We start from the raw sequence: 15,984 nt of genomic DNA, 5'->3' as shown, positions 1-15,984 counted from the left end.
TAGCAACGTCACAACGTTGAAAAAGATTAATTTCACCTACTTTATCAATTCATCTTGCGAAAAATCCAAAGTAGTTCTCAATATAAATGAAAAAATTTCACTTAAATGTCATCATCACCTAAAATATTTGATTGTATTTTGATTGCCCAGTAAAGAACTAGCAAATATGATAAGCTTTGTTTCGTCCTCAGGCTATCAGTCGATTGTCTTTGTACTTACACAAAATATAATGTACAAAGTACCTGTTGGTAAAAACAAATCTTCAATTTTTCATTTGAAGCCATTACAAATGAAATATTAATTAATCAGATCGAAAGCCATCCTCCAAAAGCAATATTAATATAGCTTGCATTATTAAATCATTCACCGTACAAATTGTCTAGCATCGTCACAATGTTGAAAAAGATTAATTTCACCTACTTTATCAATTCATCTTGCGAAAAATCCAAAGTAGTTCACAATATGAATGAAAACATTTCACTCAAATGTCATCATCACCTAAAATATTTGATTGTATTTTGATTGCCCAGTAAAGAACTAGCAAATATGATAAGCTTTGATTCGTCCTCAGGATATCAGTCGATTGTCTTTGTACTTACACAAAATATAATGTACAAAGTACCTGTTGGTAAAAACAAATCTTCAATTTTTCATTTGAAGCCATTACAAATGAAATATTAATTAATCAGATCGAAAGCCATCCTCCAAAAGCAATATTAATATAGCTTGCATTATTAAATCATTCACCGTACAAATTTTCTAGCGTCGTCACAATGTTGAAAAAGATTAATTTCACCTACTTTATCAATTCATCTTGCGAAAAATCCAAAGTAGTTCTCAATATGAATGAAAAAATTTCACTTAAATGTCATCATCACCTAAAATATTTGATTGTATTTTGATTGCCCAGTAAAGAACTAACAAATATGATAAGCTTGGTTTCGTCCTCAGGCTATCAGTCGATTGTCTTTGTACTTACACAAAATATAATGTACAAAGTACCTGTTGGTAAAAACAAATCTTCAATTTTTCATTTGAAGCCATTACAATTGAAATATTAATTAATCAGATCGAATGCCATCCTCCAAAAGCAATATTAATATAGCTTGCATTATTAAATCATTCACCGTACAAATTTTCTAGCGTCGTCACAATGTTGAAAAAGATTAATTTCACCTACTTTATCAATTCATCTTGCGAAAAATCCAAAGTAGTTCTCAATATGAATGAGAACATTTCACTCAAATGTCATCATCACCTAAAATATTTGATTTTATTTTGATTGCCCAGTAAAGAACTAGCAAATATGATAAGCTTTGTTTCGTCCTCAGGATATCAGTCGATTGTCTTTGTACTTACACAAAATATAATGTACAAAGTACCTGTTGGTCAAAACAAATCTTCAATTTTTCATTTGAAGCCATTACAAATGAAATATTAATTAATCAGATCGAAAGCCATCCTCCAAAAGCAATATTAATGTAGCTTGCATTATTAAATCATTCACCGTACAAATTTTCTAGCGTCGTCACAATGTTGAAAAAGATTAATTTCACCTACTTTATCAATTCATCTTGCGAAAAATCCAAAGTAGTTCTCAATATGAATGAGAACATTTCACTCAAATGTCATCATCACCTAAAATATTTGATTGTATTTTGATTGCCCAGTAAAGAACTAGCAAATATGATAAGCTTTGATTCGTCCTCAGGATATCAGTCGATTGTCTTTGTACTTACACAAAATATAATGTACAAAGTACCTGTTGGTAAAAACAAATCTTCAATTTTTCATTTGAAGCCATTACAAATGAAATATTAATTAATCAGATCGAAAGCCATCCTCCAAAAGCAATATTAATATAGCTTGCATTATTAAATCATTCACCGTACAAATTTTTTAGCGTCGTCACAATGTTGAAAAAGATTAATTTCACCTACTTTATCAATTCATCTTGCGAAAAATCCAAAGTAGTTCTCAATATGAATGAGAACATTTCACTCAAATGTCATCATCACCTAAAATATTTGATTTTATTTTGATTGCCCAGTAAAGAACTAGCAAATATGATAAGCTTGGTTTCGTCCTCAGGATATCAGTCGATTGTCTTTGTACTTACACAAAATATAATGTACAAAGTACCTGTTGGTAAAAACAAATCTTCAATTTTTCATTTGAAGCCATTACAAATGAAATATTAATTAATCAGATCGAAAGCCATCCTCCAAAAGCAATATTAATATAGCTTGCATTATTAAATCATTCACCGTACAAATTTTTTAGCGTCGTCACAATGTTGAAAAAGATTAATTTCACCTACTTTATCAATTCATCTTGCGAAAAATCCAAAGTAGTTCTCAATATGAATGAGAACATTTCACTCAAATGTCATCATCACCTAAAATATTTGATTTTATTTTGATTGCCCAGTAAAGAACTAGCAAATATGATAAGCTTGGTTTCGTCCTCAGGATATCAGTCGATTGTCTTTGTACTTACACAAAATATAATGTACAAAGTACCTGTTGGTAAAAACAAATCTTCAATTTTTCATTTGAAGCCATTACAAATGAAATATTAATTAATCAGATCGAAAGCCATCCTCCAAAAGCAATATTAATATAGCTTGCATTATTAAATCATTCACCGTACAAATTTTCTAGCGTCGTCACAATGTTGAAAAAGATTAATTTCACCTACTTTATCAATTCATCTTGCGAAAAATCCAAAGTAGTTCTCAATATGAATGAGAACATTTCACTCAAATGTCATCATCACCTAAAATATTTGATTGTATTTTGATTGCCCAGTAAAGAACTAGCAAATATGATAAGCTTTGTTTCGTCCTCAGGCTATCAGTCGATTGTCTTTGTACTTACACAAAATATAATGTACAAAGTACCTGTTGGTAAAAACAAATCTTCAATTTTTCATTTGAAGCCATTACAAATGAAATATTAATCCATCATAGTGAAAGCCATCCTTCAAAAGCATCTTGACAACGTGTTATATTACAGCTAGTAGGAATCAAATGCTGCGCACCAAGCTTTTACGCCATCTCAGTGACAATTTCTTCTTGTCATGTTAAGGAGTTCTAAGTGTATTAAGAAAATAATCTCTTACAACTGTAAGCAGTTACAATGGTATAACCAATAATTTCTTAGTTTTATGATGATACTTTTGTGTCATCAAGACATGATAAAAAAAAAGCGGGCTATTGAAATAGTTTATGATGTTTGGATTAGCTTTATTTTTCAGGAGAATTCTACTCTGATAATTTTTATGTCCAATAGTATTTAATTAGAGCTAAAATAACTCTCTATTGATAAACATATATTCCTGACGTTATTGTTTATCAAGTGCAATACTTTTAAAAATTTGAAATTCCAATCATTTACATAAGATGAATCTCTAGAGAACATAATAAAGTCAGAGGCAAAATTTTCCAAAATTTTTGTCTATTCTTAACTTACCAGTTTTTTAAAATTATTTCCTTCAACTCTAATGACGCGATAAATTGACGTTCCATTGAAATCGTCTTAGATTTTTGGATCAGCTTTATTTTTCAGAGGAACTTTACTCCGTTAACTTTATTCACGTCTACTTTATAGTTGATACGCAGTTGTATGATTGATAGTGTATCATCAGCTTCGTCAACAAAATATGAAAAACTGACGTAATCGCTTACCAAATGTAAGACTGTTCTAAACTTAACATTCATATTATCTACACAAGATTAATCTTTAGAGGAAAAAATTAAAAATGAAGACGTTATTTTTAATAATTTTAGTTTTTACTTTTAAATCCATTCGATATTTACTCGTCGACATCGTTTTGTCTTTCAAATGAACTATTGTAAAATAAAATAATGTGAAATGAGAAAATCAGTAAGACTTGAAATGATGTAATGTTCATTGTACTTTTTTTAAACGTTTATTCACGGAATAAATAAAATATGTAAACAGATTATGAGACTGTTATTTTTTCCTCGTATGTGAACGAGAAATAAAGTAATTACGAAATAAAGTTATTGTATGAAAATGTAAATAGATTATAATGAATGAAAAAAAAAAGTTCTAGTTAATAACAAATCTGTACAAGAACGTTTGAAATGTATCAAGACAAACTTACTTTAAAAATGTAAATAAAAAGCAGAACTACTTATTTTACATATTTTTGTGTTGTATTATAATAGTATCCTTGTTATTCCTTTATAACAAAATCTAAGGTTATCATATAAATAAGACTCAATTTTTTACTAACGTATAATATAAGTTGAAAAATTTATAACTTATAATAAGTAGCTCATATCTCATTTTGTACATAGTAAAAAAAGTAATAGATTTACGAGTAAAAAGAAAATATTGTTGAGCTAAAATAAGTCAGCAATAATTTATGAGAATTTTTTTTCATGTGATTCAAGGAAAGTACCTAATTGTTGACAGAGTTAAACACACGCAATATATTTTATTTAGTTAAGTACCTAGAATTTTTACACAAAAAATTATTATAAAACATTTGATACCTTTGAAAACTCAGATAACCACCAAATTATTTAATAGTTTGAAAAATATAAGAAAAGAATAACGGAAGAAAGCTTTGTGCCATTTAGCAAGCAGTAATTTTATTTAGTAGTGGATTTCAAATTTTAACAACAAATTGGTATACATTGTCATATATATTAAATAAAGAAATAATGAAAAATTACTCATAGTTAAATAAAACTTTGTGCACTATTTATTGTTTACTAACGACGTTGAAATTATACAAGTACATTTTGGATATTGGTAAGTTATTGTGGCCTTCAAAATCATGTAGAACCTTTGTATATGTTACAAGATTTTTTTTTTAATTCAATTTTTATTTGCTTATTAATAACATAAATAAAATAAAATCTTTTTCCTAACTTGGGCGATTTTAACAGGCTGGTGCGCCCTTAGTAAAAAAAATAGGATTTGCCACATAAGCGCCATCGCTCCGCGGTTACCTTACGTCCCTCAGGCCAGCGCTTCACAGGACCTTCGGACCCCAATAAAAACTACTATTACACTTTACAGTAATGGAACTGCCGAAGGTCATAGCAAATGTTACATAATGTTTATCTTAGATAATAAATCAGCAATTTGAAAAAGTAATTCCAAAGTTCGAATAAAATTTCAAAAAGTGTTTTATTTATTTATATATATTTTTCACTGTCAGTCAGCAGTAAACATCACTGACCATCCTTGAAGCATAAAGCTCAAAATTTCAGGCCACTGTGTAAGTAAGCCTCATAAACTTTCTTCACCAAATCATATAATTTATGACCCTATGGTAAGCTATTCAGTCGAATTACAGGCCCTTGGGCCTAATGTACATCGCAGAAAGTTCCGTCGCACTGCGCGCCATCTCGAATTTTTTCCATCATGCTATGAGAACTGGGCCCAAAGTTACTGACTCGTGCATAAGTATGAGTATTTCCAACCGCCTGCTCGTTGCTCCTGTTTACATACACTGGGTTGTGTGATTGGTTTTTTCTTAACTTACTCTCATAAGTTACAAAATTAAGACTCAAAATGTTTCTCTCAAATTTTTAACTCATAAATTATGTAAAAATAACGTGCGTTAAAGTCTTGGCCGAATTGTATTGATGGAAAAGTGTGTAACTAAAGTAGCTGTGAAAACCGAAATTTCAGAGTGAGTGTCTGCTGCAGCGTATACACCAATGAAACCTGTTTGAATGATAATGGTGAAAATTCATTTAAATGTGTCTGTAAAATAGTTTCTACTTCGGTTGAACCAAGAAAAAAAAACGTGACCAAAACAACGCTGCTACTTTAAGGACTCTCCGTAAGTTTATTGTGTTAACATTTGTACGCTTGAATTTTAAAAAATGCAAATATTTATTAGTGGTTAATTAAATTTTCTGTTACATTTGTTTCTTACTTTAATAAGATCTTGTTGTTTGGAGATCTTTTAATTATTGCTCATATTTTACGGTATCTACTTTGAGATGCGTAATGCTTAGGATTGAAAACATTACAATTATTTAATAATAACAACAATAATAATAATACCAAAAATAATAATAATAATGCCTGCGATGTTTATGGCTCAATCTTACATCAAATATTTACAATCTTTTAATCTCTATTTGATCAACATCAATCTATATATGCATACCGATCAAAGTGCTATCCACCTTCCCACACAAATAAATACATAATCACTCATACGCGCGCACATGTTTATACACATTCGCATGCATAAACAACGACCTTCGTTAGAAGTCTCAAATTATTACATCAAAATAATATTTAAACAAATAAACAAAACAAAAACAGAAAGAAAACAATATAATTAGAAATTTTTAATACTTTTGAGGAAAAAATATACGGCTAAAGTTCCGCAAAAATAAGGGTCAAATAGGATTTAAGAGACATATTGTGTAATGGCATTTCTATGAGTTAGGCCCATACCTAAAAGACGTTCATCTAAAGGTTATGTTAAGAATTCAACTTGTGAATATTTAGTGAATCAGTTAAGGTCCAAAAAATTCAGAGACATTCCTCAGACTGTTTAGTTTTTCATAATTTTTTAAAAAGCTTATGAGTAGTTTTCCTGCAAAAGATTTTAGTATAAAAAAAGTGTGTTACACATTTTCGAAAATCGAAGACTGTTTTATTTAATAATTCACTTGAAAGAATAGGTGCATAAGATTTGAGATTCAAATGTTTAACAAATATTTAAGAAAAAAGGTTTAGAAGCATTGAGGTGAGAAAGTTTTAAGCTGTACGTGCATTAGCACAATTTCACTAAAGAGGATCAAGTGATTGGGGCTGTTTTTATCCAGAGCCTTTAAGACCGAATGTGGTTGGATTGTCCCTTGGGCCATCTCCATTTACAAGAATATGAACATAAATCGGGACTATAATCAGCTTCTTCTAATACTGTCCTAATAATAAAAGAAGAAGCAAAATTTCTTAGCTTCTGTTGCCAGAGTTAAATTGGTTCTGAGTAGCCCAAGTTTAACATTTTACTTTTTTCAATACCTTTTCAATTCACTTTCTTAACGTCATGATTACAAGAAAAATTTCAGAATTAAATGTATGTATTATATGTTTTGAAAAGCAAGTTTTTTCTCAAAGTCTAGGTAAAACAATTCAATTACATGCACAAAACAGGTTTTTCCATGTTTACGGTAAAAAAAAAAAAAATTCTTCTTAAAAACAAAAAATAACAAAATGCTCCTCAGTGTAGTTATCATGATGTTTTGTGTCTTACATGAATGTTTCTAAAAATTATGACATACTTGTTTTGTTTCTACTAACGCCATGTAAAAAATTTAAAAGATCTACCTTTATAGGTTTTGAGAAATATGCCATTGTACATGTGGTCTTAAAAATTATCCGTTGCTAAAAACGCGTTTTTTTCTCTAATGTCAATTAATTTTTTTTTAATCGCATTAAAAATACAATATTTTAAGTACTCTATGATAATTAAAACCATTAATTACAACTTTATCAAGCCTGGATTCATGTTTTTGTACATGAATTAATAAGTTATTGCATAATGTTATTCGTGTATCTATATTTTAGTACAAGTTAAAACAAAATTTTGTTTTGTCTCGTGATTTTTTCATTCCTGGCTTTTTTTGGTAATTTTTATATGTACGTCAGATAACAATTATTAATTGTCTCTCTCGCACTACTCGCGTAGCCTACAAACCGATATTTTGTTCATATTTTACCTCGATTATTATTAAAATACACAATAACATGAAATAAATTTTCTAACTGAATCTTAAAGTAACTGCGTGTTTATTAATAATAATAATTACATTTTTTCATAATGTCTTTTTTTTGCATTCGTCTATGTGAAAAAAATTGGAAATTAGTTATTAATAAGAACGTATGGTGAAGAACATAAATGTAACATTTATTTACTTTAAAAAGTAACCTATATAGCGGTGAAAATATTTAAGGTGATACAAAAAAATCTAAAAATAATTTTTAATGGACTCTTGACCATTCTTAATACCAGAGAAAAATTTTTATTACAATTAGATAAATTTTCATATTTAGTAAATAACATTAAAAAAATTTTAAGATCTCTTCGTGTGTTCATCCCTTTCGTACTTACTATTTTATCTTCCAATATCAAACGAAAAATTTGTATTAAATTGTTAAGGTATTCTTTGATTTATTAAAAATGATTTGAGTTTACTAAAGCGTTAGAATGATGTTATAGAGAACATAAAGAGTATTTTTTTTACTTACAGTTGTTGTATTCAACTCTTGGTCAAAGAATATAAGTTTCTTTTTCGAAAAGGAAAAAAGGGGTTTTCATTTAATTTTGTGTGCCGTCTATTGAATTTAGTATGATTTTAAAAATTGTATACTCACATAAAATTTTTATATACTTTTTCTTATAAAAAATAATGTTTACTTGCCTGAAAATGACGTATTTAAAAAATTTTTTTTAATTAACTGACTCTTTAAATAATCCCTAAATAAACTTAATCTTATTAAATATGTTGGAACAAAAATTTGATGACTTTCTAGGTTACGCAAACTGTAATATATGTTTCAAAAATCTTAGAACCAGTCCTTATATGTGTATTCAGTCACGCAAACACAATCACAATCAGACATACATACTTCGATGTATACACACATACAAATGATCGCTTTTTAATTTGCAAAAACAATTACTATTTAAAAGCAATGTGATATTACAAAAAAGTGTATCAAAATAGATAACTTTTTTATAACTGAAGATTCTCTAAGCTCTAATTTTATTCATGTAATAATGTACACGTATTAATATTCTCAATTACATAAACTCAGACCGAAGTGATAATGGATTCTCCAAGAACTCCTAAGGCCTCTTCTTTGAGTGCTGAACTGAAAGACATTATCGACAAGAGAAATATGTTAACCACGCGTTCGAGAATGAAAGGTATAATTTTAACTGAACATATTTGTACCTACATATTGTATCTATTATTTGTATTTTTTTTTTTTTTTTTTTTTACACAGTACTAAGTGCATTGGATGACATCACTCGTCAATACATAGAAGAGAAAGAGCAAAGTTTGAGAGCTCAAACGATCCAAGAGATCTTGACCTCCGAAGTTGCCTATTTACGTCAGTTAGAAATTATCAAAGAGGTGATTACTTCTTGATTAAATATTTTAATTTATTGACGGTAAATTATTTCAAACACAGTCGTAAGAACGTGAAAAAATTTTAGTATTTCATGACACCACTGCTTAAAAGAAGACTATTGAGCCAATCCTCGTACACAACATTATTTGAAAATATTGAAACCTTGTACAACGTAAATGGAGAGCTGTTAAACGAACTGAGGCAGAATCCAGAGAACGTAGCTCAAGCGTTTCGCAAGTTAGCTCCTTTTTTCAAACTGTACTCGGTGTATGCTTACAACTACAAACGCGCGTTAGTATTACTACAGGTGAGAATAAAAAATTTACTAATCGTTGTTGCGGATAACATTAGCTGAAAATATGACATCAATAAAATCATTTTTAAAATACTTACACAGGAAATACAACAAAACGACCTGACCACTATGGAGTTCATATCGAGTCAAGAAACCAGACCAGAAGTTAACAGTAAACTCTCTTCTTTGCTAATAGCACCGATTCAAAGAGTACCTCGATATAGGCTACTTTTAAAGGAAGTGTTACGACACACAACACCTAGGCAAAAAGATTACAACGATTTACAAGGTATGAAATACATTTTGCGCTTGGACGTTAATACCTATGATGGGGGCTATTCTGCCGCTAGGAGCGCTCGCCATCACGTGAGGTACTTACGTGAATTTTGTATATCTATATATTACGATGCGCACGCACTCACATAAAATATAGAAAATAATAGTAAGGCATGCTGAGTACCCCATGTGATGGTGAGTGCCCCTAACGGCAAAAAAGCCCCTGAAATGAAAACTAAAATTTTTTCCAAATTGTATGAGTCCTTGAGCGTTGGCGCTCAATACTCAAAAGTATTAATCATCAGTACTTTTATCATTACTTTATCAATTTTATTTGTTACTTTAGATATGTGTTATGAAATGGTATGTTAAAAGTGCTAATATGTTCTCGTTGAAGTAGATTTGGTTAGGTTTATACATTACGACTGGCATTTGAAGACCTTACCATATGATTTTTAGTGGTCTATTCAGAAATGATAACATAAGTAACCCAAGAGAAAAAAAAAAAAAAATACCCCACAGTTTTTTCTTATAACAAGGTGTGCCAGGTACTCCGAAATAATACATGTAATGACCTGGGTTTTTTTTTCATCTAATGATTTTTTAATATTTTAATTGAGTTCCGTCCCAACAAAATTTGTGAACCTTTAAGGAGAAGTACTACTATTTCAAGTTTACAATAATTAGATCTCATTCAAAGAGTTTATTTTGTTAGATAAAGTCTTAATTCATGATAATAAATTAAGATGCCAGATGATACTTGAAAACAAACGTATTAATTATGTCGTAAGAAATAAGGCTAACTTATGTGCTAAAACACCAATTATTTTTGTTTTACGATATAACATAAGTGTATAGTGTCAATCTTTCAAAAATGCGCTTTCAAAACATTAAGGGTTCAAAGAGCGGGCTCCAACTGTTAGTTCTTTTTTGTTGAAGGATAAACAATAGTCTAATAAGATTAATCTTATTAGACACTTGAAATTTTTAAAATTCTGTTACTCCAAGTGGGCAATCGTTTGAGGACTAAAATTAGCTTTAAAAAATTTAAATCGAACAAAAAAAAAGTCTCTGTTTCTTAAGGCAACTGTAAAGAGAGATTGACAATATACATTTAATTGTAGGTATGTTTTTTTTACCCCAATAATAAATAATTATATAATGATATAAGACAAATAGTTAGGAATCATTTTTATCTTACATGATGTTAGTGATATTTATTAGTCGTGTCAACAACGTTTCGCCAACAACTGGTTGGCTCGTCAGGTCAAACTGCAATTTGATGTACATAATAATTTTTACGTGTACCTCTAATAGATAAGACAAGGCTAGAATTGCAATTATTACTATTACTTAACTATGAAAAAGTTTGGCACTCGTGGTGTTTATGGCATTTTATACGTATAAGACTGTTTACCACGCATAAGTATAATATTGGATTTTTAAATTGATTTCAATGGTTTCTATTGATTGAAGATTATTTTTGTTAGGAGATGCAGGTAATTTCAAAATATAAAACTACTCCTGACAAACTCGTGGTCTGATAAAAAATGATTATTAAAAAGATAGTTTTTAAAGATTCATTCAAGCACTTTACTTACTAACGATATGTAACCCTTACGAACAAGATCTTTTTTTCTGCTAAAATGACCACATGACCTACGAAGTTCAGTATTTAGTAAAAATCTGTTACTCGAAAAACTTGATTGCAGCTTCTCTGGTAGAGATCGAGAAAGTCGCTTCTCACATCAATGCCCTCGTAGCGGAGTACGAAGACGCCCAAAAGTTGCTCGAGCTGCAGAAACACATATCCGGTCGGATCAACCTCATAAAACCAGGTCGTAAGCTCATTCGGCAGGGGCCTCTCATGCGAGTCTCCCGGCGTGGTAACTCGTCCTTCCGCCGTCATTTCATTCTCCTCAGCGACACTCTACTCTACTGCAAGGGCAGTCCTGAAGATTCGCTCACGGTCTGCTGTCTTTTACCGCTGAACAAGTGCAAAGTCGAGCGAGTACTCAGCAATGGACTCTTCAAGGTTGTCTGTATGCACGAGACGCTGCTAGTGTATTCCGAAACAGGAGATAGCGAGGCATGGATCGAAGACTTACAAGGGGCCGTGAAAAAGGTGATTGTACTTGCGTATCTAAAAATTCTCAAGGTCATGTTTGATGAAATGATGATTGTCAGGATTCAACGAAGCTTTACGATTTTTATGAGGAAGGAAGGGATGCATTTAAAATGGCAATTCAACGTGAAGTCTTACGAATATCAGTATACGTATGGTCTTGACGTTCTTCATTACGAATGAAAAATTTTACCTGACAAAAATAAAAAAATTAACATTTTTTTTATTACTTATGCAATTTTAAACGGGTTGACACTTGAAAAACTGTTAATAATCAGACCTAATCAAAATATATTAACGTAAATGCTGAAATACATGGACATGGCTTACATTAAAAGTATGGACGAACATTTCTAATAACTTTTTTTATAAGATATGAAGATCTGAAATTTCACACAGGTACTTAAATTGATTTAATAAATAATATTCAATAAAATTTTTATGAGTTTCAGCATTTTAAAAATAATGTATTTGCAAATCGTATCTTTGACTCTGGAATCAAATATAAAGCGCTTAAAAATAGATTTAAAAAAATTGTTTTTACAGCAAATTTGTAAGGGTTTTTATTAAATTAATTTTTTTTATCAGTATTAACTTTAGTTTCAAGAATTTAATCGTTTCTTTGAAGCGTATATTTTTCTACGCAATATTTTTATTTTTAAGTCGATATTTCAACAGGATTGTAGGATAAAATAATTTTACTAAGAAAAATTTAACAGTAGATAATATAACCCCCGGTATAAAACATCACTAGGAAATGTATTCGTGCTTCTGGAAAAAATGTCCCCTCTTTGGAACATGCATGAAATTTAGATGGGTTATACCAAGAACATTTTATACTTTTATCCGTTTGAAATAGCAATGTACCGTAATAATTATTTTTAACTATAATAACAAAAATCAGTCATTATGCTAATATTTTTATTAAGGATGGTCAGGATTCACGTGGCAGAGGGATAATGATAGGGGATATTCCATTAATTAATTAATAAATCCAAAGAACTTCCATTAATTTTATTTAATCCAGCTTTCGACATACTATTTTTAGTAATTTTATTTAACAGATTTGAGTTATGCTTAAAATAAACTATCAAGTAGTATTCATTCGTACTTTTAATTATGATAAATTTTAATACACATCGCCCCTTTAGTTTGGGACATCTCAATTTACAATAACATATTTTCATTATTTTGGCATAAGTATATTGAATGCAGACAGACTTTACGGAAAGATAGCAGTTCTCGAGTCCCCATGAGAAAAGCAAAACAATTCCAAACCGAGAACAATATAAAACAACGACGTAGAGGAAAAAGGCCCTTATCCTCGTGCGATCCAGCAACTGAGGTAATATTTTTATTTTGTAATTATACTACGTAGCATGTGAAATATTTTGCTTAGAATTTTCTTTAAAATACATTACGACGTACGGGATTAAAATAGTTAATTTCAGTTTTTTAAAATTTTTTTTCGATGACATTATGTGTTTTTGCATTAGGTAAAAGAAAATATATTTATTTTTTACAGAGTAACAATTCCGACATAATTTATATAAACAGAGATACGGAGTCTGAGGGCACATCAGGAGGCTCAAATTTTTTTCAGGCTTTGAAACGGTATAAAAAGTCGTCATCGAATGAGCTTGAATGTACTGTAAATGGAAAACTTAAAAATTGGATTGACACTGCGGAGAAAAAGACTGGATCAATGGAAAATTTGAACACTTTCTTTCATCAAACAAAAAGGGTAATACAAAATTAAGACAATTTAGTTCTCATAAAATACATATTACAATAAATAAATAAATTACAATTATACTTTTCTAACAGCATGAAAAACATCAATGCCAGAATGATTCAACGGGTGAAAATAATAGGATGGTTAGCAAAGAGAACAGGAGGGTTACCGTTAACGAGTCGGATAACTCTGAGAATATGCCATTGTTATCTCTAAAAACTGTCAGTCACATTTTTACAAAAATAGGAAATACATTTAAAGAACTTTTCAACCGCATCTGAACTGTATAATTTCAATGTAATAATATATTTAAATGGCATTTAGTTCATTTATAGGGTCCATTATTTTAATTCAATAAAAATCATCTTTCGTAATACTTGGTACACATAGACTGTGTACTATTTTGTAAGATTCAATAAAATCATTTAAAAAATCGATGCAAACTAATCATTGATTTTTTTTTTAAGCCAACATTATGTTGTAAATTAGGAAATAATTGTTTTTCGTAATTTCTTCAATAAAAATTATACACACTGCAATCAAACTAAAATTTCCTATTGTTTGAATGATTTTTACTTCTGTCGGAGTCTTATAAATGCATTCAATTTAATTAATCAAAATGTTAAGAGTCAAATAATTCTAATAACTATATGTGCCGAGGGTGAAGAAAATAAAGTTGACAGTCAGAAATAAATATATACATAAACATCATTAAATAATGTAAGTCCTAGAAGTGCCTACGAACATGAAATAAAATGAGAATATTAACTGATATGTACTATTTTTTGGACTCACATATACGTACTTAATATTTATTTAACCAGCCTGTTTTTACTAGATAATGTCTTTGATCCCTAATTTATACACTTATGATTAATTGTTAGCAAAAATATTACTAAAAGTTGGTTTACTCATCGATTATTCATTGGTACCAAAAGTGTTTTTAAATACGCATTATCATCATAACAATAGCCAATAAGTACGTAATACGAAATGTACCAAATTAATGTTTCATGCCTAAATTAAAAAATTGCCTGCATATAAGTAAGACAATCTCCTCAAAACTGCACTTACTGGGTGAAAAGTGGAAAATGGCACCATGCGTCCATGGTAAGAAAAACAATGACTCGAGAAGTGGACAAACAAAGACTCGGGCACAAACATACAATAACCATCGCTCATTCGGACGCTCATGTTTATACTTTGTGCCCAAGTAACGTAATGTACCATTTTGCGATTCATGGTGTTAATTGTTTCTTAAAGACAAAAATATTGGAAAATCTATAATATAAAATTAGAAAGTCTTGAACGTTTTTGGTAATGATTACTTTTCTTGTGATATTATTGCAAAAGGTCTTCATGTTTGAGAAACAAAATAAAGATTCTGACAATTTTAATTCTACAAAGGCAGGGTGACAGAAAATGATCTAAGACTTTCTGTAAATTCTTATGACATTTTTAAAGACTTACATTATTTTATGTGCTGAAAGACTTCAAGTATGTTGAAAAAAAAAGAAAATTCATTCAGGCAAAATCGGATTCAGTTTACCTTCAGCGTACTATTGTGAAGAGTTCTCCCGTGTATTTGTAACATGGCTTCTGTATAAAATATAATTGCTGGTCTATACTGCGTGAGGTTTTTACGTTAATAAGAGAGAGTCTTGAAAAAGGTCTCCAAGATGAAACGAAATATTGACTAATATATGTGAATAAAAAGTTTTGCTCAAGAAAACCAAGTGGTGTTTTATTGTGGAAGTCAACCCTAAATAAAATCGGATTCATTTTTTTGGTGCCCTTGAGCACTTTTTATGAGAGAGTCTTGGTAAGACGGGCGATTTTTAAAAAATTATGCAACTACAAATTTTTAATTAATTTATATTTCTACGTTTGTGTAAAAAAAAAAACCTTAAAAAATGACTAAAACTTGAAAAATGATCTTTTTTTATAGAAGTAGTTTTTTTTATGACAAATGTGTTAGCAAAACCATCTCTACGCTTATAAATAATTTTCTTATTTTCTTTATATTAATAAAATCATTGCTATTTCTTCATTGATTTTTTAGTTATTTTTCTTGAATGCCACCAATCATGAGATAGTGTTGCTTTTTGTTTTAATGGATTGTGAATAATTTTTTACATCCTTTTAATTTTTCTATAGATATGAGGACCCTGATACCAAACAAACATTTTGTCTGAAGATTTTCTATAGATGTGACGTCGAATGCATATCTCCACCTGAAAGACGTCTTTTTGACTTTTACCATTAGAAGTATTCTGAGTGGATTTATTTATTTTGGAATCCAGCGATATTTGTCAGAAAATGAAAAAAGACACTAATTACAGGTATACGTACTTTACCAAAGTTCTTGTGGTTTAAAGCAAAAAATATTCCTGCCGTGAGAACA

The 15,984-nt window shown here is 29.7% G+C and overlaps 1 protein-coding gene across 1 annotated transcript; it reads left to right on the top strand.

Annotated features, from left to right (window-relative positions):
- Positions 1 to 5,487: 5,487 nt before the first annotated feature.
- Positions 5,488 to 14,312, top strand: LOC106636712 (rho guanine nucleotide exchange factor 39-like). Its single transcript, XM_089591069.1, has 10 exons — positions 5,488 to 5,676; positions 5,762 to 5,829; positions 8,829 to 8,940; positions 9,021 to 9,151; positions 9,235 to 9,456; positions 9,547 to 9,733; positions 11,433 to 11,845; positions 13,047 to 13,190; positions 13,371 to 13,589; positions 13,673 to 14,312. Exons 3-10 carry the CDS (start codon positions 8,841 to 8,843, stop codon positions 13,859 to 13,861), a joined length of 1,605 nt encoding a protein of 534 aa, XP_089447195.1. The 5' UTR covers positions 5,488 to 5,676; positions 5,762 to 5,829; positions 8,829 to 8,840; the 3' UTR covers positions 13,862 to 14,312.
- The last annotated feature ends 1,672 nt before the right edge of the window (positions 14,313 to 15,984 follow it).

The sequence above is a fragment of the Copidosoma floridanum genome, unplaced genomic scaffold (assembly GCF_036245765.1).
Source record: "Copidosoma floridanum isolate Cflo_tuat_1 unplaced genomic scaffold, Cflo_Japanese_pri ptg000013l, whole genome shotgun sequence".
NCBI classification, from domain to species: domain Eukaryota; kingdom Metazoa; phylum Arthropoda; class Insecta; order Hymenoptera; family Encyrtidae; genus Copidosoma; species Copidosoma floridanum.
The sequence above is the reverse complement of the archived record's forward strand: the minus strand, read 5'-3'. Positions and strand labels throughout refer to the sequence as shown.